Source organism: Octopus bimaculoides, chromosome 14 (genome assembly GCF_046866305.1).
Source record: "Octopus bimaculoides isolate indiv1 chromosome 14, ASM4686630v1, whole genome shotgun sequence".
In the NCBI taxonomy this organism is placed as follows: domain Eukaryota; kingdom Metazoa; phylum Mollusca; class Cephalopoda; order Octopoda; family Octopodidae; genus Octopus; species Octopus bimaculoides.
In genome coordinates, this window is record NC_142941.1 from 17,338,170 (window position 1) to 17,362,729 (window position 24,560).

At 36.2% G+C, this 24,560-nt stretch overlaps 1 protein-coding gene across 1 annotated transcript; it reads right to left on the bottom strand.

Moving 5' to 3' along the window:
* On the bottom strand, nucleotides 1-24,182 carry LOC106883372 (stAR-related lipid transfer protein 7, mitochondrial). Its single transcript, XM_014934360.3, has 9 exons — nucleotides 23,682-24,182; nucleotides 18,517-18,845; nucleotides 14,344-14,489; nucleotides 10,976-11,025; nucleotides 9,206-9,316; nucleotides 5,238-5,282; nucleotides 3,902-4,039; nucleotides 3,486-3,570; nucleotides 1-940 (listed from the first exon to the last, which is right to left on the bottom strand). Exons 1-9 carry the CDS (start codon nucleotides 23,784-23,786, stop codon nucleotides 804-806), a joined length of 1,146 nt encoding a protein of 381 aa, XP_014789846.1. The 5' UTR covers nucleotides 23,787-24,182; the 3' UTR covers nucleotides 1-803.
* Nucleotides 24,183-24,560: the final 378 nt, after the last annotated feature.

A 24,560-nucleotide genomic window follows, 5' to 3' on the forward strand; every position in this document is an offset into this window, starting at 1 on the left:
TCACAAGGAACTTGCTTTACACTTTATGGATCTTGAAGCATTTATGAATTAGAATGAAACTTATTTAAAAAATTTTTTTTTTTATCTGTTATAGTTTATTCATTTAAAAAAAACAAAACAAAACAAAAATACAAAAAGATAATGGTTTGCAAAATAAAATACACATATATTTATCACAACATGCAAGCACATGACCAGTTGTCCTCTTCAGCTATTTTTTGAAACCAAAAAGAATTGAACAAAAAAAAAAAAAAAAAAATTTGTAATGAGAAATGGCATATTTTTTAAGCAGAGTTTGTTGTTTCTCATAAATTCATGATTTAGATGTAAAAAAAACAACAACCAAAAAACCCATTAAAAAAACGCCAAAATAATCCTCCCTTTGTTACAGCTTGCAAATATAACAAGAAAAATTCCTTTCAAATAGAACTGGTAAAAACTCCATTTGGCATACGATAAAAAAACCAATAGCATCAATCTCACAAATCTGAGAGAACCTACAAGTATAATGGGCACTGTCCCTCCTCCTCCAACTAATTAAAAAACATCTTTTGTTTTATAGGATGACTAAAGAGGAGAAAGAAGCTCAGAAAAAGAGGAGCTGATCAGACTGAGGGAAAGACCATTAAAGAAAGACAAAGAAGACGTAATCTTCTCAAATGATTGCCATCTTTGAAGTAAAGTAAACCATCTACTTAGTAGACTTGACTACCACATCATTTGGAAAATCCAAAATTGTTAATTGTTTGTTGAGGAGGATAGAAGGGGAAAGGAAAGAGGAAAACAAAGCTAAGACTATCAGCTCAACAGTAGCTAGAGATACGACTGTACTGGTTTGTATCAACAGCACAGGAATCTGGTACAAAAGTTTTATCGTAATTTCCATTTTTATGAAGTTTCTTTGCAGCTTGGTGTAGTTTTTCAAGAAACTCAGGAACTCCTAGATAACAAGAAGAGGAAAACATATGAGCCAAAAAAAAAAGAAAAAAACCCTGTTAATTAAATTACATTGTGTAAGATGACTTTTGTCCTTGGGTAGCAACTGTTATTTCCTATTAGCTTACTCCTAGAAAGTATGGAAAATGGCTAATATTTCCTTCAAACTTTGTTTTTCTTACATTTATTCAAACCCCAAAGAATCCCTTTCATAGCTATGATACTCTGCAACTACACCTGCTCATTATCTGAGATGTACATATTGTCAGATGCTAATGGACATACTCAAGTAGTTACGGTCAAGCAACTCTGTGGTATTGAGTAGAATATTTGCTATAGCAATATTTCTGCTTTGGCAACTCAGTGCCAAATCTGTCTGAAATGTAATAGAAAATAGGACACAGTTTCAAAATGTATTATCTTACAGCTCTGAGCTTTCAATGATATATAATGTGTGTATGTGTGCGCACGCTCGTATGTATATATATATATATATATATATATATATCATCCTCATCATTTAATGTCCATGTTCTATGCTAGCATGGATGAGATGGTTCCACAAGAGCCAGCTAGGTTGAAACCTGCACCAGACTTCTGTGACTGTTTTGGCAGATTTCTACAGCTGGATGCCCTTCCTAACGCCAACCACTCAGAGAGTGTAGTGGGTGCTTTTACGTGTCACCCGCACGAAAACGGCCACGCTCGAAATGGTGTCTTTTATGTGCCACCCGCACAAGCCAGTCCAGGGGCACTGGCAACGATCTCGCTCGAAAATCCTACAGGAGCCAGTCAGGCGGTACTGGCAACGGCCACGCTCAAAATGGTGCATCTCATGTGCCACCCGCACAAGAACCAGTCCAGGGGCACTGGCAACGATCTTACTTGGCTTGCCGGGTCTTCTCACGCACAGCACATTTCCAAAGGTCTATAGACACACATACACACAAACAGGGGTCTTCTTTCAGTTTCTGTCTACCAAATCCACTCACAAAGCTTTAGTCAACTCAAGACTATAGTAAAAGACACTTGCCCAAGGTGCCATACAGTGGGACTGAACCCAGAACCATGTGGTTGGGAAGCAAGCTTCTTATCACACAGCCACACCTGCTGAAGGCCAGGATTACCAGGGCCTTCAGGGGCCTAAAACAGGAGATAGTGACAAAGTCTTGTGACCAGTTCCCAGGTTGCCTGGAGGTTATCATTGAGGCCAAAAGCGAGTTCACTGAGTGACATAGACAGAACATGTCATGAAAACAAACTGACTTGAATTTGATGAATATATCTCAAAAAATAAGAACACTTATTTTTTCTTGAGACAGTCATCATACAAAAGAATATTACCCGCACCTGGTACATGTAATGCAAATGGATGGAACTTACTGTTCTGAAGAGAGAAGGTTTATCCACAGTACAAAAATACAAAAGAAATAAGTAAAAAAAATTGACTGGATTTTACAGATGAGGTGGGTATAAGGCTAGCAGCCCCATCTAATCCATGCTAACAAGGAAAATTAACCCTTTAGCATTTAAACTGACAATATCTAGCCCAAATGTTCTACCTATTTTATGTTCTAAGTGGCCAGCTCCAGCTTCTCATACCTACCCTACAATGTCATTCTAATAATAAACAGTTATATATCATCGAAATCTCAGTGCTGCAAGATAGCATGTTTTGAAACTGTCCTATTTTCAGACAGATTTAATGCTGAGTTGCTAAAGCAGAAATATTGTTATAGCAAATGTTCTGCTCAATACCACAAATTTGCTTGACCGTAATCACTTGAGCATGTCCGTTAGTGGCTGACAATATGTGCATCTCTAATCACGAGCAGGAGTAGTTGGGGAGTATCATAAACATAAGTTGAAAGGGATTCTTTAGAGTTTGAATAAATGTAAGAAAAGCAAACTTTGAAGGAAACATTAATCATTTTTCACACTTGCAGCTCTGAGATTTCGATGCTAGCATGGGTGGGACGGTACCTCAAGAGCCAGCCATGCCGAAGCCTACACCGGACTTCTGTAACTCTTTTGGCAGGATTTGTACAGCTGGATGCCCTTCCTAACACCAACCACTCAGCAGAGTGGACTTAGTGCTTTTTATGTGGCAGAAGCACAGGCAAGGTCAGTTTTGGCAAGGTTTTTACGGCTGGATGCCCTTCCGAACACCAACCACTTTACAGTGTGGACTGTGTATATATATATATACACATACACACACACACATACACACAAAAGGGGATCTTCTTTCAGTTTCTGTCTACCAAATCCACTTTATGTGAATAAAGACAGAATCTTGCATTATCTTGTAGCTTTGAGATTTTGATGAGGTAACTGTTCATTTTTAGAACAATATTGCAGGGTTGGTGTGAGAGGCTAAATCTGGCCACTTTGAATATAAACAGTAGATTATTTAGGCCATATATGTCCTGTTTAAATACTGAAGGGTTAAATGTTAAAACATTTTGTAAAGCAATGAAGATGAAGATGTTAATACAAGTGTCATCAGAAGCATTGTATGAGTCGAAGAGAGAAAAATCTTTATATACCAGTAGTAGCCATCCAGTTGTAGGCAAACATTGGGAAGGCAGCTTGTGGGTCATCAGAATAAGTTAGCACATAATCAAAACCGTTCTGAAGAAGATAAATAGATATTAAAATTGACAGTTATATGAATAGGAAAGTATTCATCGATATTTATTTTAACTTCATCCAAATACAAATATACTCATATACACATAGGAATTACTACATAAACTTGCTCATACAAGTTTTAAAAAAAAACATTGCAGGTGTAAAGATGAAAACAACAAGAACAAAAAAAGATACTGAAAGTTTTCACACAAGAATAAATTTTTTGCCGTTTTCTCTCTCTCTCTTTATCCATTCTCATACATCTACATTACCATGCATATGAACATTCAACAATACAGAAAGTACTAATGAATAAAAACAGAATGGTTACATCATTGAAGTTAGAGTGGGGCTTAACAACCATCTTTGAAGTGTAATTGTTGACACGGACAAACTCAGAGTTCAGAGGACAGCGCGGATGATACACAGAGTGGGAGGTCATCACCATCAGTTTGTTTTCCTCATCAATCTGAAAAAAACAAACCAATCAGAAAAAAGGTGAAAATCATTTTGGAAGACAATTTACTTAAAGTTTCAAGCATTTCCCTTTTTTTTTCTGCATGGGAGCTGTAAGATGAAGTAAAAGAATTTAAATAAGTAGTAGATGAAATAAGAACGTGAATCCCACTTTTTAAGATTTTATGGATTTATCACATCAGAGCAGGGAAGGGATGCACCTATGACTTTTTGCAGGTCCCTGAGATATATGAAAAAAAAAAAGAAAAAAAAAGTGGATGAAACCATAGTTCAAGAGTATCCTCATGCCAAATGCTTAAAACAGAATGAAATCTGCTAAATTCACCCAAAGGCCAAGTGGTAGTGTTAAACTGGGCAATGGATGAAATCTAGCCACTAAGAACAGATTGTAGTCCACTTGAAAGTTTTCTGCACAATTTTCATTTTCCCAGTTTGATTTGCAAAGCATTAGTTAACCCCAGACTATAGCAGAAGACAAATGCCTAGAGTGTCACATATTATGTCAAATCAAAAAACTATGTGATTGTGAAGTGAATATCTTAAGAACATGGCCATACCCAGATCAGTTTGAATTGCATCCCTAATTTATACAGTATTTTGTACATTAAAGCTATATTATACATCCTAATTATCATAAAAAAGGAAGGACACAGTAGATGATATGGCCCAAAATATGCCACTTGTAGAAAAAAAAGAGGAGATGGTCATGATTGAAATGCCAGGCAAAAATGCTTTGCAGTATTTTTTCTGTCCTTATGTTCTGAGTTCAAATTCTGCTGACGTCGACTTTGCCTTACATCCTTTCAGTGTTGATAAAATAAGTACCAGTTGAATACTGGGGGGGGGGGGGGGGGGGTCAATGTAATTGACTTACTCACTTCCTTGAAATCTGGCCCTGTGTCAAAATTTGTAATTAATATTCCATAAACTAGGCCAGACATATAAGATGCCCTATTTTTTTAGAAAAATATTGCAAAAAAAAAAAAGAAAAGAAAAACACCCCAGGTCTTATATGAAAATTTGGGTCTCTCATAAGCTAATTTTGTCCCTGATGTTCACTTTGACCTGAATATGCACTGCTGAAATCGGGGATGTGTTTACTATGCCTTCAAATATGGTAATAAAATCCAAATATTTTTCTTTTCAACGAACACACGTGCAAAAGATGTAGAAATGAAGAGTTAACTTACATTGAATCTTCTTCTGTACACATATTCTCGACTGTACATTGGATACTGGAATTAGAAACACAAGAGAAAAGTTTCACACAAAGCACAAATAAAATTTCTTGATTGAGAGCATGACTTAATTTCCTTGCAAGTCTAGGGTTGGTCCAGAGATGTAATGTGATGCCTAAGATGGGATGAAAACTGAGCCCCTTGAGAAAAGGCGATCTTAAATTTGGCCACCAGCTTCATTGATAGACACTTCTTTTATTAAAAACCTTCAATCCTTAACCTTTTAGCATTCAGGTTACTCTGTCAAATGTAATGCTTATCTATTCACATTATTCTGAATTAATCATGCTTTAACAAACAACTTCAAGATTTTGATGGTGTAATTATTTATTCTAAGAATGGTATTGTTGGATAGGTATGAGAGACCAGTACATAAAATATGCCCAATATTTGGGCTGGGTGTGGGCAGTTAAAAGGCTAATGGGTTAATCCACAGCTGTGTAATTGTAATTAACCATGTCTTCATGTCTTAATATAACTATAAATGAATCTGTTCTGAAGAACTTGATTCACTCCAATTCCATTTCAACATTTCTCACTCAGTATTTTGTTTCTTGCCTTAAAACTGGCAACAGGAACATTATGCAGTTTTTCATTCTAAAGACTGCCGTCTTACAATGGTGACTTCTACTCTGTTTTCTTGTGGTGCTCTCACATCCACTTCTTCAAATTTCATATTACACTAATCTCACATTTTAAGTTAACCTTCCAAACACATCAAATCTAGAAAATTATTCAAATCAAGAGTATGTCTGGACAATGCAGCAATCACACTTTGGATTCAATATGCCACACATACAGGAAAACACTCTCACTCACAACACTATATTACTATTCAATGTTCTTGCTGTCTAGAGTAATGCAGATTACTTTAGAAAATCCAGTACTTGCAGTCATAGCATTATGCTCTTACATGAAACATTTATATATGATTGTTTCAAATAGAACAGGGTCTAGAAAAGAAGCCGTAATGTTCCTTTGGGAGGAGGGTGCTATAGAAACTTGTAGGAAGAAGAAAAATGAAAATGTCTAAAGTATTATGTCAGTATAACATATTATAAGTGGTGTTGTGGAGGCATTCTGACAAGATCAAAAGAATTATTTTAGTGAAAATAGGTGAGAACCATTTTTAAAAGGTGATCAACAACAATAATGATATGTTAGCATTCAAGTGGGGGAAAGTTAGGAGGGCTTCATTGGTCCATTAATCTACTATAATTGCACTACCACCAATAGAATGATAATTCTTGTTATAGATGTTCCATCATTTATGCAATTCAAGTATTTCATTCTATTACATATACTTTATCATTTGGTGACACCTCATTTCAATAGATAAGTAAAATTGGTTTTAATCACCAACTAATGAGTAATTGTAATTGCTTTATTTTGTTTAACATTCTTTGTCAGAATAACCAACTTCTTCATTTACAGATGGCCTCCAAATTGAAAGCACAGAAAAAAGATCATCACACCATATAGGTGCAACAGTCTATAGACACCACTGCTGAGTACTTCTCTGTCTGTCTGTCTGTCTCTCTCACACACACAGAAATTCAAAATTAATGATGAAAATGATAATACATAAGACAAAATGAAACAAATTATAATTATCAATTTAATGCTCCATGAAAGATTAAGTGAAAATGTCTGATGTTTTGAGCTTAAGTTCTACTTCAGAAAGTTAGACAGACAGAAGGAAGATGCATAAAGAAAGGAAGAAAAGAAAACACAGGAGAAATTTAAAAGTGTAAATTATGTATGTGTGCATGCATATGTATTTCTAGTTTGTGTATATGCCAATTTACACATCATCATCATTTAACATCTGTTTTCCATGCTGGCATGGGTTAGACAGCTTGACAGAAGCTAACAAACCAGAAGATTGCACCAGGCTTCACAGTCAGTTTTGGCATGGTTTTTACAGCTGGATGCCCTGCCTAACACCAACCACCTTACAGCTGGATGCCTTTCCAAATGCCAACCACTTTATGTGGCACCAGTACTGTTATATGTATTCCAGTTTCTAAAATAGGAACATCATGTCCCTATGAGTTCCAAGAGGTGACTAAAAAAGGTTATTTGGACGTAAAACATTATCTAAAAGAATTTTTGTCCAATTCATGCCAGCATGGAAGAGCAGACATCAAAAGAATAATGATACATTCATAGAGTATTGCTTAACTCTTTCATCATCACATTTCTAATGAAACACAGTCTATGTACTTCAATAGATTTTGAAAATAATTAAGAATTTGGAAGGTTTTAGTAAAACAACTGATTTTTTCCCATTAATAAGATGGTATCTGAAACATTACAAAAGGTGCTAACATAAAATTATGATAGAAGGTTCTCATATGAAAATTTTTATGTTATAGGTTTTGTGTTATAGGATAAGGATTGGTCTCAGGCAGGTTGGTATCAAAAGGATTTACTAATATTTTTGTGACACTGAAATAGAAGCTTTTATACAATATAACATTCTTTTGTCGTACAAGCTGGTCACAGCTCACAATTAGTAGAATATATGCTTACGCTTAACATTTTGTGCAAAATAAAATCTGTCCTAAACAATACCAATAAATACAAAGGTGATAGTAATTTTTAGTAAACTATTCCAAATTCTTGATTGTTTAGAAATTTAAATGAAGTACTAAGGCTGTCTTAATAGAAAGAAATAAGGTAATGAAAATGTTAAATCAATGACAGAACTAAAGAACAAAGATGCAGATACAGGCAACATTGTTTCCCTTCTATATCCATAATTTAGATTAGAAATATAAACTATTTTAGAGCAGTATTTGTTTGGCAAATAACTTGGGATACACTCCATCTCCTACTCCCCACCTCACTCACTCCATGTCTCTCTGCCTCACTCATTCCTGCCCACTTTGTACCCTGAAGATCCATCTAGTCATCTCATCCCCACTATTGTTACTGTTTTCCAGCCCCACACACTCTTCTAAACTGTGAGTGGCTATGTAGCTCCTCTACAACAAGAAACATGCTTGAGCACTTTTTTTCTTAAACCTTACCTCTCTTCATTCCTCATCTTTAAGCATAAAAATTGGTCCCTGAGGGTTCATAGTCTTGAAAGCTGCAGTGACTACACAAGTGCTGGTGTCATGAGAAAAAGCATCCAGTATCACTGCAAAGTGATTGGTTGTTAGGAAAGGCATCCACCCATAAAAATTATGCCAAAGCAGACACTGGAGCATTATGTAACCCTTGGGCCCCATCAGATCCTCTCAAACCATGCAACCCATGCCAACATGGAACATGGCTGTTATATGATGCTGATAATAGGGAACAAAATGACACATAGTATATACTATCACAAAATAAAATGGAAAGCAAATAAAGGTTTATGTGAGTTTTTAAAAGGCTCTCATGACTTTTCCATGATGTAACTATAAAATATGCACTAAAATATATTACTCTTTTACTTGTTTCAGTCATTTGACTGTGGCCATGTTGAAGCACCACCTTTAGTCGAGAAAATCAAGCCCAGGACTTATTCTTTTTGCCGAACCGCAAAGTTACGGGGACGTAAACACACCAGCATCGGTTGTCAAGCGATGGTGGGGGGACAAACATAGACACACAAATACACATACATACATATACATATATATATATATATATATATATATATATATATATATACACACACATATATATATACGACGGGCTTTTTTCAGTTTCCGTCTACCAAATCCACTCACAAGGCTTTGGTCGGCCCGAGGCTATAGTAGAAGACACTTGCCGAAGGTGCCATGCAGTGGGACTGAACCCGGAACCATGTGGTTGGTAAGCAAGCTACTTACCACACAGCCACTCCTGCGCCTATGTAATTTTTTTCTTGTACTTGGGATGTTAAAAATGAACAAATAAAATAAAAATCAGTTGGTTCAACTCACAGGAAAGTGTGTGATCCAATGAACTATCTCAGAACCAGACTCTTCATCATGGTCAACTATGTCAAGCTTAATTACCAGCTTGTCCCAAATCTTTCGGTAATTTAAGTCTACCTGTAAATGACAAAGAGGGAAAACAATTCAGTGTTCATAAAAAGGGTTTTATTTAAAATGAGGTAAGACTATTATTATATGACCAGAAATATATTAGGACTGAAAACAAAAACAGTGAGAATGTCAGCAGCATTGAGATTGAAGTGTCTCAGATGAATGTGGTTATTATTATTATTATTATTAAGATGGTGAGCTGGCAGAATTGTTAGCATGCCAGGCAAAATGCTTAGTGGCATTTTGTCCGTCTTTATGTTCTGAGCTCAAATTCTGCCAAGGTTGACTTTGCCCTTCATCCTTTTGAGGTCGATAAAATATGTAACAGTTGAGCACTGGGGTTGATGTAATCAACTCATCCCCTCCCCCAAAACTGCTACCCTTGTGGTAAAATCTGAAACTGTTATTATTATTATTATTATTATTAAGGTGGCAAGCTGGCAGAATCGTTAGCACGCTGGATAAAATACTTGTGGCATTTCATCCATCTTTATGCTCTAAGTTTAAATTCCACCAAGGTCAACTTCACCCTTTAACCTTACAGGGTTGATGAAATAAGTACCAGTTGAGAACTGAGGTCAATGTAATCGATTTACCCACTCTGCCGAAACTGCTGGTCTTGTGCCAAATTCTGAAACCATCATCATTATTATTATTATTATTATTAAGATGATGAGCTGGCAGAATTGTTAGCACACTGGGCGAGATGCTTAGTGGTATTTCGTCTGCCGCTATGTTCTGAGTTCAAATTCTGCCGAGGTCAACTTTACCTTTCATTCTTTCGGAGGTCAATGAAATAAGTACCAGTTATGCACTGGAGTCGATATAATCGACTAGCCCCCTTCCCACCAAAATTTTCAAGGCCTTGTGCCTCTAGTAGAAAGGATTATTATTATTATGGGCATTGGATTGGCAGAATCATCAGAGCAGAAGAGACAATGCATTGCAGTAATTATTCTGGTTCTTAGTGTCTTGAGTTCAAATCCTGCCATGGGCAACTTTGTCTTTCATCTCTCAGTGGTCAATAAAATAAAGTAACAGCCAAGCACTCGGTCAATTTGATCAACTAATCCCACCTACTAAAATATCAGGTCTATGTTAGAAAGACTGTTATTACTTCGTGCAAAATGCTTTGTAGCATTTCTTCTGGCTTTACATTCTGAGTTCAAATTCCACTAAGGTCAACTTTGCTTTTTATCCTTTCAGGGGTCAATAAAATAAGTACCAGTTGAGCAGTAGGGTTGATGTAATCAAATTATCTGGCCTTGTGCCTATAGTAGAAAGAATTATTTTTTATGTTTGATGCTGTTTAACTCTAAGTTGGTTTTGATGAAGCTGTGATCAATAGGGCCTCTATGTGGTCACTCAAACTGGTAGAAATGACAGCCAAATCTATCTCAAAATTCATATTACTATCTTAAAAATGGAAGAAAATATTGCATGATGTATTCCTATAAATACTACATCTAGAAAGTGGACAAGACATTCAAATGTTTTATTTTATCATAGGCTAACTCAATAAAAGCTGAATTGGCATTAAACAATACCTGTTATCACTTGGCATTAAAACAAAGAAATTATTTTTAAATATTAAAATTAAAACTTGATGGCAGTATTCCAGTATGGTCTGGATGACGATGGTTGAATGAAGCTAAAAGAACATACCTGAATCACAAAAAATGCACTGGCCGGAATATCATAGAAAGATCCATGAACTGGTAAAAAAAAAAAAATAGTGTTATAAAATTAAGAAACTCACAAAAGTTATGTTGAAGGTGACAAAGTTTTGTCCTTTTATATGAATGTGTTAACCCATTTGATACTAACTTGCCAGATGCTGTCTGTGTCTTAGTTATCTAATACAAATTGCCCATTTTGAAGTATTCTTATTATCAGGTGCAGACATGGCTGTGTAGTAAGAAGCTTGCTTCCCAACCACATGATTCTGGGTTCAGTCCCACTGTGTAACACCTTGGGCAAGTACCTTCTACTATAGCCTTGGGCCAACCAAAGCCTTGTAAGTAGATTTAGTAGGCAGAAACTGAAAGGCGGCAAACTGGCAGAAATGTTAGCACACTGGGCGAAATGCTTAGTGGTATTTTGTCTGCCGTTACGTTCTGAGTTCAAATTCCGCTGAGGTTGACTTTGCCTTTCATCCTTTCAGGGTCGATAAATTAAGTACCAGTTATGCACTGGGGTCGATGTAATCGACCTAATCCCTTTGTCTGTCCTTGTTTGTCCCCTCTATGTTTAGCCCTTTGTGGGCAATAAAGAAATAAGAAACTGAAAGAAACCTATCATATATGTGTGTGTGTGTGTGTGTGTCTGTCTGTTCTCCTCCATCATTTGACAACCAGTGTTGGTGTGTTTATGTCCCCAAAACTTAGCAGCTTGGCAAAAGAAGCCAATAGATTAGGTACTAGGCTTAAGAAAAGAAAAAAAAAAAAAAAAGAATACTGAGGTTGATTTGTTCAACTAAAACCTTTCCAGCATGACCAAAGTCAAATGACTGAAATATGTAAAGAATAAAAGATCGACATCAACATTTAAAGTTCACCCTTCCTTGCAGGTATAGGTTCGGCAGATTTTATTGAGGTATGTTTTTTTTTTTTGTGGCTGGATGCCCTCCCTGTAGCCAACCCTCATATGGTTGGGAAGTAAACTTCTTACCTCACAGCCATGACCCATTATAATTTTATGTAAGAGCCTTTTGATAAGTGATGTTCTAAACAACAGTTTGATATAGAAATAAATATGATAATTATTTTATTGAATTCATACAAATTCTTGATTATTTTCAAAATTAATAGAAAGACACTGGCAGTGTACTTTCACAGAAAGTTTAGGAGAAGAAACAGCTACTAAAGCCAAACAATTGAATTTGCACAAAATTAAAAGTCTAAAGGTTCCTATTTGCTTGTTGCTGGTTTGAATTCTGCTTATGCCAACTTAACAAAACAAGAGGTAAATGAAGTAAAAATTGTTTGAATGGGTGATTCAAATAAGGCATGAAGCACTAAAAGTGTTCGATGCTAGTTTGTTACTATCACTGCACAAGGTCCATGTCCTCGATATTTCATTGTAAAATGGCCGAGTTAATCTAGCTATAAATAGGTACTAAAGAAAAATTCTAATTCACCACTGCAAGTAGTAGGAGCACAACAAAGTTAATATGTACAAGGTGGTATCAAAAAGTTCCTGAACTAGTTCTGTAGCGCACCAACAGATGGCAGCACATGGTTGCATGCGCAGTGAGAGCTAGTCGTGACCTTCATGAGGCAGTATGCCAAGTGACATTGCTGTGTTTACTTCGCAAGTTGTGAAATTTGTGTTTTTGTGATCACATGTATGCTGTAGTCTGCAATTTTGTCATGGACAGGAACAAAGAGCCAACGTGAAATTTTGCATTAAACTTGGGAAGTCTGCTACAGAGACAGTGAACATGCTTCAGTAAGCTTATAGCAACGAGGCAAGGGGTCATATGAAATGTTTCGAGTGGCATGGGTGCTTCAAAAATGGAAGAACGTCCCTAGAAGACAGTGAGTAATCTGGAAGACCAGTCACAAATGTCACTTCCAGAAGTGTGGTAGTGTGCATTGAGAATTCATCCCCCAGGGCCAGACTGTTAACCAAGAGTTTTACTGTAACACTTTGAAGCATTTGAGAGAGGATATTCGGCAAAAGCGACCAGATCTGTGGAGCACAAAGAATTGGCTTCTCCACAACAATGCACCGTCACAGAGGTCTCCTCACTTGTGAGTTTCTTGCCAAAAACCACATGGTGTCATTTCCGCACCAGCCCTATTCATCAAATTTAGCACCTGCAGACTTCTATCTCTTCTCCAAGATGAAAATGCAGCTCAAAGCTCACTGTTGTCGAGATCTAACTTGCTTATGGAAAAAGACTTCCAAGCCGGATTCCAAAAGTGGCAGGAATGCTGGGACCGGTGTATTGCTGTGCAAGGTGACCATTTCAAAGGAAATGATGTTAAAACTTAGATAAATAAGTTATTTTCTATTAAACATAGAATCTGTGAACCTTTTGATACCACCTCGTAGCTCAGTAGTGTGTTCAAATCCCACTGAATTCCTGGCCCATGATAATAACAAGATATATGACAAATTAATGCAGTCCATGTTAAACTCACTACACATGGGTAAAAAGAGAGTCATCTTAAGTTTAGAGGCAAGAAAGGAAAAGAATCTATCCATAAAATTTATTTTAATTTGCTAAGCCTGCAATGAAATATTGGTGTTACTAGTGCTACTACAACTACAATGGAAACTAATAAAATCACAAAGAATGATATCCGTTCATTCGATATTTGTTTTTCCACACTTGCATGGAATACGTTATTTGATGCATTGTTTTACAGCCAGATGCCCTTCCTGATGTTAAAACCTTTACTTGCTTTTCACGAAAGGGACCACTTATCCCTCAGAGTTTCAAATGTACAAAGTGCTAGGATGATTTCTTAAAAGGAGAAACCACTACCGCTACCAAATTTTTGGACAAGTGATTGAAGATGAAAACAAACATGATGAATAATAGTTGACTAAGTGTGGGAACCATGAGCCAACAAGACAGTTTCTACATGATTGTTAAATGTACAAGAAACAGCAGCCAATTATTCTTTAACACTTTAGCATTCAAATTAGCTTGCCAAATGTAATGCTTATTTATCTACATTGTTTTGAATTAATCATGCATTATCTTGTAGCTTCAAGATTTCAATGAAGTGACTGTTTATTTTTAGTATGACATTGTAGGTTAAGTGTGAGAGGCTGGATCTGTCCAGTTTAAACAGTAAATTTTGGATATTTTGACCAGATATGGCTGGTCTGAATGCTAAAGGGTTAACTTACATTCTACTATCCTAAAAGAAAGAAGACACTGAACAATTTAGTCTGAATATAGAAAAAAAAAGACAGGATAGTAATGGGTGTAATTTCTTTGATTATAGATCTGCATGATCAGGACAACAAGACATTTTGTCACACATATGTAATTGTTAAAATATGATTCAACTAACCTTTGTACTGATAGAGATGAGAATTTTCAATTGGTTTACGCCATACCTCGAGATTGGGCTGATCTATCACTTTTTGCCAGTTCAAAGCTTTAAGTTCTTTTGAGGACATGTGTTTGAGATTAGCTGAAGAGATGTCTTCAGCTACACTGTTAAGAAAAAAAAAAAAGAAAAGAATAGACAGACACATCAGAAATCTAGCAGCAAGTTACTGAAGTCAAAGAAGTACCTTAAATATCAGGGATGGGGGACTTTTTGTCAGAGAGGGGGAACATTTTGCCAGGGATGAAATTTCACATGCATTCAAATTTAAACTTGTCTGTTAATGAAATCTGCCAGAAACTTATATAATAATAATAATCCTTTCTACTATAGGCACAAGGCCTGACATTTTGGGGGAGGGAGGGCTAGTCAATTACATTGATCCCAGTGCCAAACTGGTGCTTATTTTATTGACTCCAAATGGATGAAAGGCAAAGTCAACCATAGCAGAATTTGAACTCAGAATGTGAAGCAGATGAAATGCTGCTAAGCATTCAGCCAGCTTGCTGCCTTACATAATAATATGTTGTATACAGTGCTTGAATGCACTACAACTCATCAAAAAAAGTAGCCAAAATTGCATGAACAGTACATAGAATATGCACAGGAAATGAACAGTGAATAAGTCTTAAAAAAAAAAAAAAAGAAATGGGGTTGGGGGTATTAGGTGTACTTTTGGCAAATTTCAGGAAGCATGAAAGTTTTGAAGGATGAAGTGTCTCGACAGCTAACAACTGATGCAAGTAGTTTATTCCATATGGCCTAAGGCATAAGAGCAAAACAGTAATTTAATATAGGTTACAGCATCATCATTTAACATCTGTTTTCCATACTGGCAAGGGTTGGATGGTTTGACAAGATCTGACAAGTTGCAGAGCTGCATCAGGCTCCAGTGTCAGCATTGGCATAGTTTCAAGGGCTAAATGTCCTTCCTAACACCAGCCATGCTACAGCATGTACTGAGTGCTTTTTGTGACACTAGCACAAGTGAGGTCACCAAATAACTTGCAAGACAAAAAAAAAGGGAAAGAAAAAGACTCCTTGATTGAGTCGAAGAATATTTGAGTGAAGGGGAGGTGGCTTCAGGCTAGGTGTTGGTAGGTAAAGTATGATAGAGTGACAAGCACAGATGTATTGCTATAGAGAAGATACATTGCTACTCAACATTGAGAGGGTGGATGAAAGTGGTTGGAAGAGAGATAAAGATGGTGGTGACAGGATGCCAGAGCATACTCTCAAGGTACAAGAAAGTGAATATAAAGGAGAAAGTAGACAGTGGATCAAGAGGAAAGAAAAGGGTGGGTAATTTCATAGGAGTAAAGGGAGTGGCAGATGGTTAGAGATTGGGCAAATAGAGGAAATAGTGAGATGAAAAGGGATGTAGGGGAGATGAAAGTGGCCCAGGAAAAAGGAGGTGAAAAGATGAAATATAGGAGGTATGGAGAGCAGCAGTATCATAAATCTGTAGATAGATCAGAAAGTAGGGAGATGATGTGCAAGGTGTGAGAGTGGAGGTGGGGATGAACAGTAGAGGAGATGGAGGTCAGAACTACATGGGGAAGGCTACACTGAATGGGGTAACAAATCTGTGAATGTGTGGACGTCAATGGTGGGTATGAGAGTGTGTTGAAAATGATAGCAAATAGGAAAGGTTTTAAAGACACTGTTCTATGCAAATAATGCCTGGATGTTCTGGTACTATGGGTTATTTTGACTGACAAAACAGAGATGTAAATAACAGCTGCTTTGATTAGCCATTTTGAATCCTGCCCAAGACTGATACACTTCAATAACCACTAAATAATCACACACACTTTTTCCATTTTATTTTCACTATTAACCATCCTCGTGACCCCCTTCATATCTATGATGGGGACACGAAGTATATGATAAAAATCCAGCATTATTTGTGGTTGGTGAATTTTTAATAAAAATGCAAAGGTGGTTTATCAATTCAAAAATCCACAAAATAATCATACTTTCTGATTTTTTAATGCTAAAAAAACTTCCTGATGACCATCTTTGTAATCCAGAAAAATATAACCACTGGTCCAGCTGTCTGGCCGTCAAGAGGGAACAGACAAAGAGACGGACAGATAGACATAATGCCCATTATAGTAAGATAGCCAATCTGCCCATCTATGATGGGAAATAAAGGGATAGTACTGCAAATCTAAACTCTCTAAATTCATGAATTATACTGGGGCAGGGGGTCCAGAGTTAATCCTTGTTGCTGGAATTTTAACAAAAAAAAAAGTGATTTATTAATACAAAACTCAATATTCACATTTTTCACTAAAAACCTTGATAAATTCCTTCGTAATCCCCAAAAATATCATGACCATTGGTCCAACCATTTGACTGTGAAGAGGAAACAGACAGACAGAAAGACATAACGCCCATTATAGTAAGATTTATAGTAAGAGAATGTTAATTGCCAAGTTAGATTCAAAGTCATGATCAACCAATATACTGTGAGTTGCCTACTTCATATGAAAAAGACAGGAAGAGCATGCATGTTTACTTGTTATATATTAGTTTTTCATTTTTTCCCTCAAGTGGGGTGTAATGCAGTTACAGACCAGCATCCTAACCATATAATCATCATCATTTAACATCCATTTTCCAGCTGGTATGGGTTGGACAGCTTGACAGGAACTGGCAAGGCCAGGAGCCGCACCAGGTTTCATTGTCTGTTTTAGTTTGGTTTCTAAGGCTGGATGCATTCCTTAACACCAACCACTTTACAAAGTGTATTGGGTGCTTTTTATGCAGCACCAGCATCAGTGCTATTAAAAGAACATCAGAACTATAAAAATCTGCAAGAGTAGTGCTTACTTTAGTACCTGTTTAGTGATGCCTAGGTTTTAAGTTCATATCCATAACATGTAGTTTGTTGTCTATAATGCTAGGTTATTCTACATGCCTCACAACTCATCTACTGGTAGATGCTCAATATGGATAATTACTTATGATAAACTGACATTCTTTCCTGGAAGAGAATTATCTCAAATACGTTTAAAAAAAAAAACGAAACATTTCTCTCTGAATAAGAAAGTTTATTGCAGATAACATACTGTGCTAGATAAACTGAATTTCTATACAGTTGCTCAAGCATACCATACTGTCTTAGAAATAAAAAAAAATAAAAAGATACACAGGATATAATAGTTTGAGGTACACAGCTTAAAAAAAAAATCGATAGGATGATCACAGCTTCAATGCTTTTGATCACAGGACTGCTCAATCAGGCCTCCCTTGGAGTTAAACAACAACAAACTGAGTGTAAATAATATAAGCTTTGTAACACTTGTACAATATTCACACAGCCACTTTGTAAATGTAAATGCTCCTGATAGAGTGAGAATTTTAAGGGCTGATGTTTGACAGTGTTAATGAAGGACAGCTAAATTTTAGCCCTTTTGCTTGATGGGAAGCTGGTCTATCTCATGTAACATTCCCAGGTAATCTGGTGCATATTCACAATAGCTAGGTGAAGTGAACTGACACATACCGACTTAAGTGTCCTGTTCAGTATTATAAGGAAATGCTGGTAGTTGATCAGAACCCAAGAACCATATGTTGAGAATCTGTTACTACATCCCCTAAGCCGTTTTGCTTCCACACAGTATAGTTCTGATTTCTTGGTATTGAACAGATGTAAGATAAATCTCTTCCTGGAAAGAATGTAGGTTTATCACAAGTAAGTATCCAAATTGAGTAAGTACAGTTTGGTGAGCTGTGAAGCATGTAGAATAAGGTAACCTGGCCAAAAATACAACAAAGTACATGTAAAGGATACGAACTTAAAACCTTGAATTTGCTAGTCTAATCCAACACCACTCCACTTGACAATTTTGCTCTGAGCCAACGAAGAGGTCTATGTAACTGCACAGCCTATAAGAAAGAGCAACCAAATTTTATTCAAATCATGCCCTACTGCATTGAAAAAGAACATATTGGAAAATGTAATCTTAGAAGCACTATGTCAAAAAAGATGGGATGGTCACGAGTGGAATGTCTTCGGTTACAGCTCTGCTTAATCAGGGCTGATCTGGGAAACTCCAACAACTTTGCTTATATTCATTGGTCCTTTAGCTCCTGCAAACAACATGGTCATAACAAGCTACTCACCGTTGCATCTCTTCATCTGTTATTCGGTATTTGTCCCATGAAAACACTGAAGCACTCAAAAGGAATCCTAAAGATTTGTTTGATGTATGTTTCAAGATGGTGTTGCGAAGTTTTGTAAGCATGTGCACCAGAGACTTCTGGTCATAGAGTCGGCTGTAGAGATTAGAAATCTGCAGTGCACGGCGGACCCGCTGGGCAACAATGGCATGGCACTGTTTGGCAAAATGTGTGCTGAGAATGTCCAGCTGAGCATTTGCTTTCTCAGACAGCTTGCGAAACAGAGAGACAGCAGTGTTTGTTCGGCAAGAGAGGGTTGTTGCAGTATGTGACTGAAATAGAGGAAAGAAAATTTTAAAAAAATGAAAAATGAAATAAATAAAAATACATCATCAATAGGAAAGTAATATACAAAGTACAGAAGGACGACCTCAGAAGGCTGAACCTTTCAGATGAGATGATAAAGGACAGAGATACCTGGTGCCTTGCTGTATTCAAGACCCATCTTCCACAGCAGAAGTGTTAAGGCCGCATTCTCTAGTGAAGAGGATTCCTGCAAGAGTCCTGTGCTGGTACCATGTAAAATGTACTCGTGCTGGTGCTCGTGCCAGTGCCACATTGAAAGCACCCAGTATACACTGTAAAGTGGTTGGTGTTAGGAAAGGCATCCAGCCATAGAAACCAAACCAAATCAGACTGGAACTTGGTGTAGCTCTCTGGTCAAACTGTCCAACCCATGCCAGCATGGGAAATAGACATTAAAGGATGATGATAATGATGATAATAAATTTTATACCAGTATAAAGAGGTAAATTAGAATTTGAGACAGTTGTGTTTTTGTCAAGGGTTTTATCAAACAACAAACTAATTTAATGTTAATTAATTCTATATACCTTTCACAAATAATTCGCTAACTTTAAAACAAAAATCTGAAAATAAGATAACAAAGGATCTATATGGTCAATCCCTCTGCTAGAAATGGCAACCAAATCTTCCTCAATAATAACTTTCAGATTTGAAATAAAAGAAATGAAACAATGGATAATGTAGGCCTACAGAGATAATGTCCGGAAAAAAATTTTAAGATGGGATGGTCACTGCTGCAATATATTTGATAAGAATTGACTTAGAGCTAAACAACTAGAAAATTGTGCTTTATTTTATTTACACAAGATACATGACACATCTTTACCAACATAACTATCTCCTCTTTCTCTCCATCTAAGGTAGCTATGTTTCTCCTCTACTACAAGACACCTCCTCAATACTACTCCTCTCGAAGGAGCTTTTTTTGCAAGTTACTTGGTGATCTAACTGTTGCTAGTGCCACATAAAAAGTACCCAGTACACTCTGTAAAGTGGTGGCATGTGTTAGGATGTCCAGCTGTAGAAACCATGCTAAGGCAGAGATTAGAACATGATGCAGTCTTCTGACTTACCAGTTCCTGTCAAATTGCCCAACCTATGCCAATATAGAAAGCAGACATTAAATGACGACAGATGCTGCCATGCAAAAGCATCAGTACTGGTAGCACATTCAAAGCACCCAGCATACTCTGTAAAGAGGCTGGCATTAGGAAGAGTATCCAGCCATAGAAACTATGCCAAAGCAGACAGTTGGAGCCTGGACAGCTCCTGTCAAACTGTCCAACCCATGCCAGCATGGAAAATGTATGTTAAACAATGATGATGATGAAGAAAGACTTTCTAAAATTTTAAGTTGTTTAGCCAGAGGAGGACAGGTAAAATCCATTATTATTTTCAGAGCCTCCAAGACTGGTAGAACTTATCTTCAGATTAAAGATCCAGTCCAAGTGGACTCTACTGGATGATCATGGATAGAATGCCTTTGATTAATGGTCTGCAGGATTACTTCTGGTAAGATGCTAATCAACACAAGTAAGTTATCTCTGAAAAACAGGCATATTATCCAGCAGACATAGAGAGAGTGAATTATCTCTCATTTTAACCTAAGATTCACGAAAATCTGTGGCTCATAGAATAATTTATTCTGTTGTCCTCAGTTAAGAAAATAAAATCTATAATCTAAGACATTCCAGCCATGACATCCCTAATTTTCCCCAGGCATAGTGTATTCAGGAACACAACATCCAGTGCATCTTTCTTTTCTAATAACATCCATCATATCACACCTTTAGAAAAAGAGTGTGATGTGAGGGAGATATAGCTGTTATTTCAAGCAACTCAAATGACTTTGTTATTGGCTTTAATTATTACAGTAGTGGAGTGGTAAAAATGATAGTGATGTCTCAACACTCTGAATTCAGAGATGTTGAAATTAGCTTTATTTTAACTGCAGATTGGTGTGTGCTAGCTATTTTACTTACACTATCAATGCTTTCTGAAAAAGCATGAATATCATAGTTCCTATTTCCCACATGGCTGGTCATCAGCTGAATCTATTTATTGCACAAGTGTATAAGATAGATGAATATTAGAATAATATTCTAAAATATTCAAGAGAGATCAATAGCTTGGCTCTGATCACCTTACAGGATTTAAATACACTTTCCATTGCCTCACATGGCTAAGGGAGTACCACTCTTTGAAAGAAACCACTTCCATTTTAGAATGAATTTACGCTGAAATCTTATGGAAACAACAGATCTTCACTCACTGATAAACATTAAAAATTGATCTCTGATTACATCTGAATCTACTTTCTGCACTCAAATCTCAATTTGCTTTTATTTTTGAATCTTGTGCAAAGATATGCAAGACATTTTCATTCTGAGTATTGCTTTACTATGGAAATTGTCTACTGTTTTTATTCACAAACCTTTAAACTTAGAAAACTTCGACTTTTCATTCCTCCTCGGAAAGTAATTAGCTGGATGAACAAATATACTTCTATCGATACTTATTATGCCTTGTTCCTTCTGCGAAGTCTAACTTTATTTATACATGCTAATCTAACTTGACTTATCTCTACTTTCATACTTTATACAGTTAACTCTAGATAGTTTTCCCACTCAACATATTCACAAACTATGATATATAACATATGCAACATAACCTGATTATCTCGTCTGCGTTGAGTTTTCTTTTTTTGTTATACCACTAGAGGAATTTCTCTTCTGTCCTTGACCAAAGTACTAAACTTTTGCATATTGCAGTTAACTTTATTGCTTGCAATATCTAACTACTTGTACACTTTCCAATAACAGTTGGTTAATGAAAGCAACGAGAGTGACTGTATTCAGTCAGCAGCTAATGCATGCAAGTATTGTAGGAATAGATATCGAAATTCACTGCACAAAGCAGTGAAATCACAGTGTAATGTTGAGATAGTGGAATAAATAGTCTGCCATTTGATAAGGAAAATTCTTAAACATCAACTTTGCACATAGTTTGACAGCACACAGATGCTTAATTTTTGAAATGTATAAATAAATGCGATTGTAAAGTGTGATAATCTACGAACCTCAAAGTACCAAAGCTTATTTAATTCGAATATTTAATTTAAATAATTGGTAAGCAAGCTTCAAGGAAGATGTGAAATATAAATAGTAATTAACCAAAAGGTTCCGGAAAATATATGGTCCATGAAAGAAGAAGAAGAAAAAACACACACACATACATGCTTATTTAATAATAGCATGGGAAGATAAATGTCAAATGTGGTGATACTAGTGAATAGTCAACTAATTCTCTTTCTTCGTGTAGTACACCTACCGATACTATATAAATTGCAGAAATAAAATAAATAGAATCACAGTTTAATGTTTCCTTGCGAGTTATACCAAGGTTAAAGTCAAATCAATTGCTTCTTCAGTACATGTCCTTCGTCTCAGGCAGGGCATTGTTTCAGAAATACACAGCGGTCCCCTTATTAACCACAATTTCTGGAGGTTTAGAAGAATATTGCTTTATTAGCACTTGCAAACAAAAACAATTAACACAGTAATTTATCATGTAAATTCAATTTTTGTTTCTCAAGAACATGTTCCAAGTGGTACTATGATATGATAAACCAACTTAGCTACTCTACAGTTGCTACCAAAAACTAAATAACTGACCTCTCGTATAGTGTTGAATCAAGGAACGAAAACTCTAGAAACAGTAGCTAAATCTCCTTCAATTTATGCCCAACCATTTTTTAAAAAACGAAGGATGATGTCGTCTTGGATACATAAAAGATAAAAGGAATAGTAACGACAGGAACGTCTTTGATTAAATCAAAAGTCTTCTCGATCGGGGCTGATCTGGACCGAAACTACAACTAGATTGTATTTTATAGCAAGATGTATTATCAAACAATGAGTTAGTAGTTAGTTTTATCTTACTTAGTTATCAGTTGCTCTAAAAGGATCAGTGAAAGATTATAAATATATATAAGATATTACAGGCAATAAAGACAAAAGGAACCAGTTTTTGAACTAGCAAGTTTTCCACAGTAAAATACTATGATGTTGAAACATAAGATGCCCTTTCCACGTGCAATTTTTATGTAGCAACTGGGTCAAAGCATATAAATTGCATGCAACAATTTATATTAATAATAAATAACATCGAAACCTTCTCTCACACACACGTGGGTATGTAACTATATATCGCCTATATATATATGTTCGAGTGTGTATACACACCCACCGGCATATATACAATACTATATATCATATAAACATAACTAAACAGTTGATACAATGATCTCCATGCATAGAGGACAATTCTTTTAATTAACACTATCCTTCGGTTTTGAATTTGTATTTTAACGTGGTTTTGTATTATATATTAATCATATACATACGTGTTATATATGTAATAAAATACAAGTCAACAGACTATCCTATAAAAAAAAATTATGTAATGCCGTTATAAATGAAAAAAACTAATGCAAAATACTATAGGACTCAAGTCAGAAACAAATGCCTTATGTGGCGAGTGTAACTAACTTGAATCTCAGCTGCTTTTTTAACTGGCACTTAAGTTCGTTGATTGTACATAACAAAGGCTCTAAGAAGTTCACATCGCTAGAATATAAACTCTAGATCCCTTAGATTGTAGATCGAAAGATAAGTTATAATTGTATAATAATCGAGATGGTCATATTGTAAATTTAATCTATAATAGTATACATACTCTCTATGTGTTGCACAGAAACAATGAAACATCAAATAATCAATCGAAAAAATTTGTTAACTCACCTGTTTTATAATACTTGCGCTCAAAACTTTGGTGAGGATGGACGAGCGGATCAGATGGGTAAAAACTGTCCGCATACCCAGTCTTATGTGTTCTGGTGAAGACATGGTGTTTTAAAAGAGAATGGTAACTAATTGTTCGTCATAGACAAAGTTCTTTCCTCGATGTTGGAAGGATCGGTAACAGAAAATAAAAAAATGAGCGTGTAGAAAGATGAGGGGGAAAACCACGACTTGAAAAACGCAAAAGAACCGTTCAACAGATTTGAGGAGGGACAAAGTTTGTAGTTGTCGATGAGGTGAAAAGTGATCAATGGAAAAAGGGGAGGGATAGAGGAAAGAGAAAAAGGAGTCTACATGGCGCTTATCAGGAGTCTGATGTGCCGGTATCCACAGAACACACCACCACTATGAGCATGAAGTGATCACCAAACCAAACTACTACTACCTTAAATCCAGCACAAGGTAAACGTGACCAGCACTTGAATAAAAAAAAATAACGACGAGCTACAGGCTAAACCAAGCGATACTCACACGCATGTCGAGTATCGATTGTAATGTCTCTTCTTTCTCTTCCTCTCACTATTTGTTCCCTTCTTTCTCCCTCTCTCACTATTATCCTTCTTTTCTCCCTCTCTCACTATTATCGTTCTTTTCTCCCACTTCACTATTTTCCCTCTCACTACTTCTCCCTCTTTTTTTCTGCTTCCTCACTTTCAGTTTTTCTCCTCTTGCTGATAGTTATTTTCGTTAGTCTTTCTCTTTATATTTTCCTCCGTTCACTGCTATTTCTCTCTTTTTTATTTATAATATATTTATATAAGCTAACCATTTCGTTTATATATTTCATTTCTTTTGATCAAATTACGTTTGTAAGTAGGA

What these genes read in the sequence shown, in the direction of transcription:
- LOC106883372 (XM_014934360.3), bottom strand. Translation starts at nt 23,786, where the DNA reads ATGTCTTCACCAGAACACATAAGACTGGGTATGCGGACAGTTTTTACC. An exon ending in TCATCTCTATCAGTACAAAG is followed by an intron (nt 11,026 to 14,343) that starts GTTAGTTGAATC and finishes TTTTTTTACCAG; the next exon opens with TTCATGGATCTTTCTATGAT. An exon ending in ATTGGATCACACACTTTCCT is followed by an intron (nt 5,283 to 9,205) that starts GTGAGTTGAACC and finishes TTCTAATTCCAG; the next exon opens with TATCCAATGTACAGTCGAGA.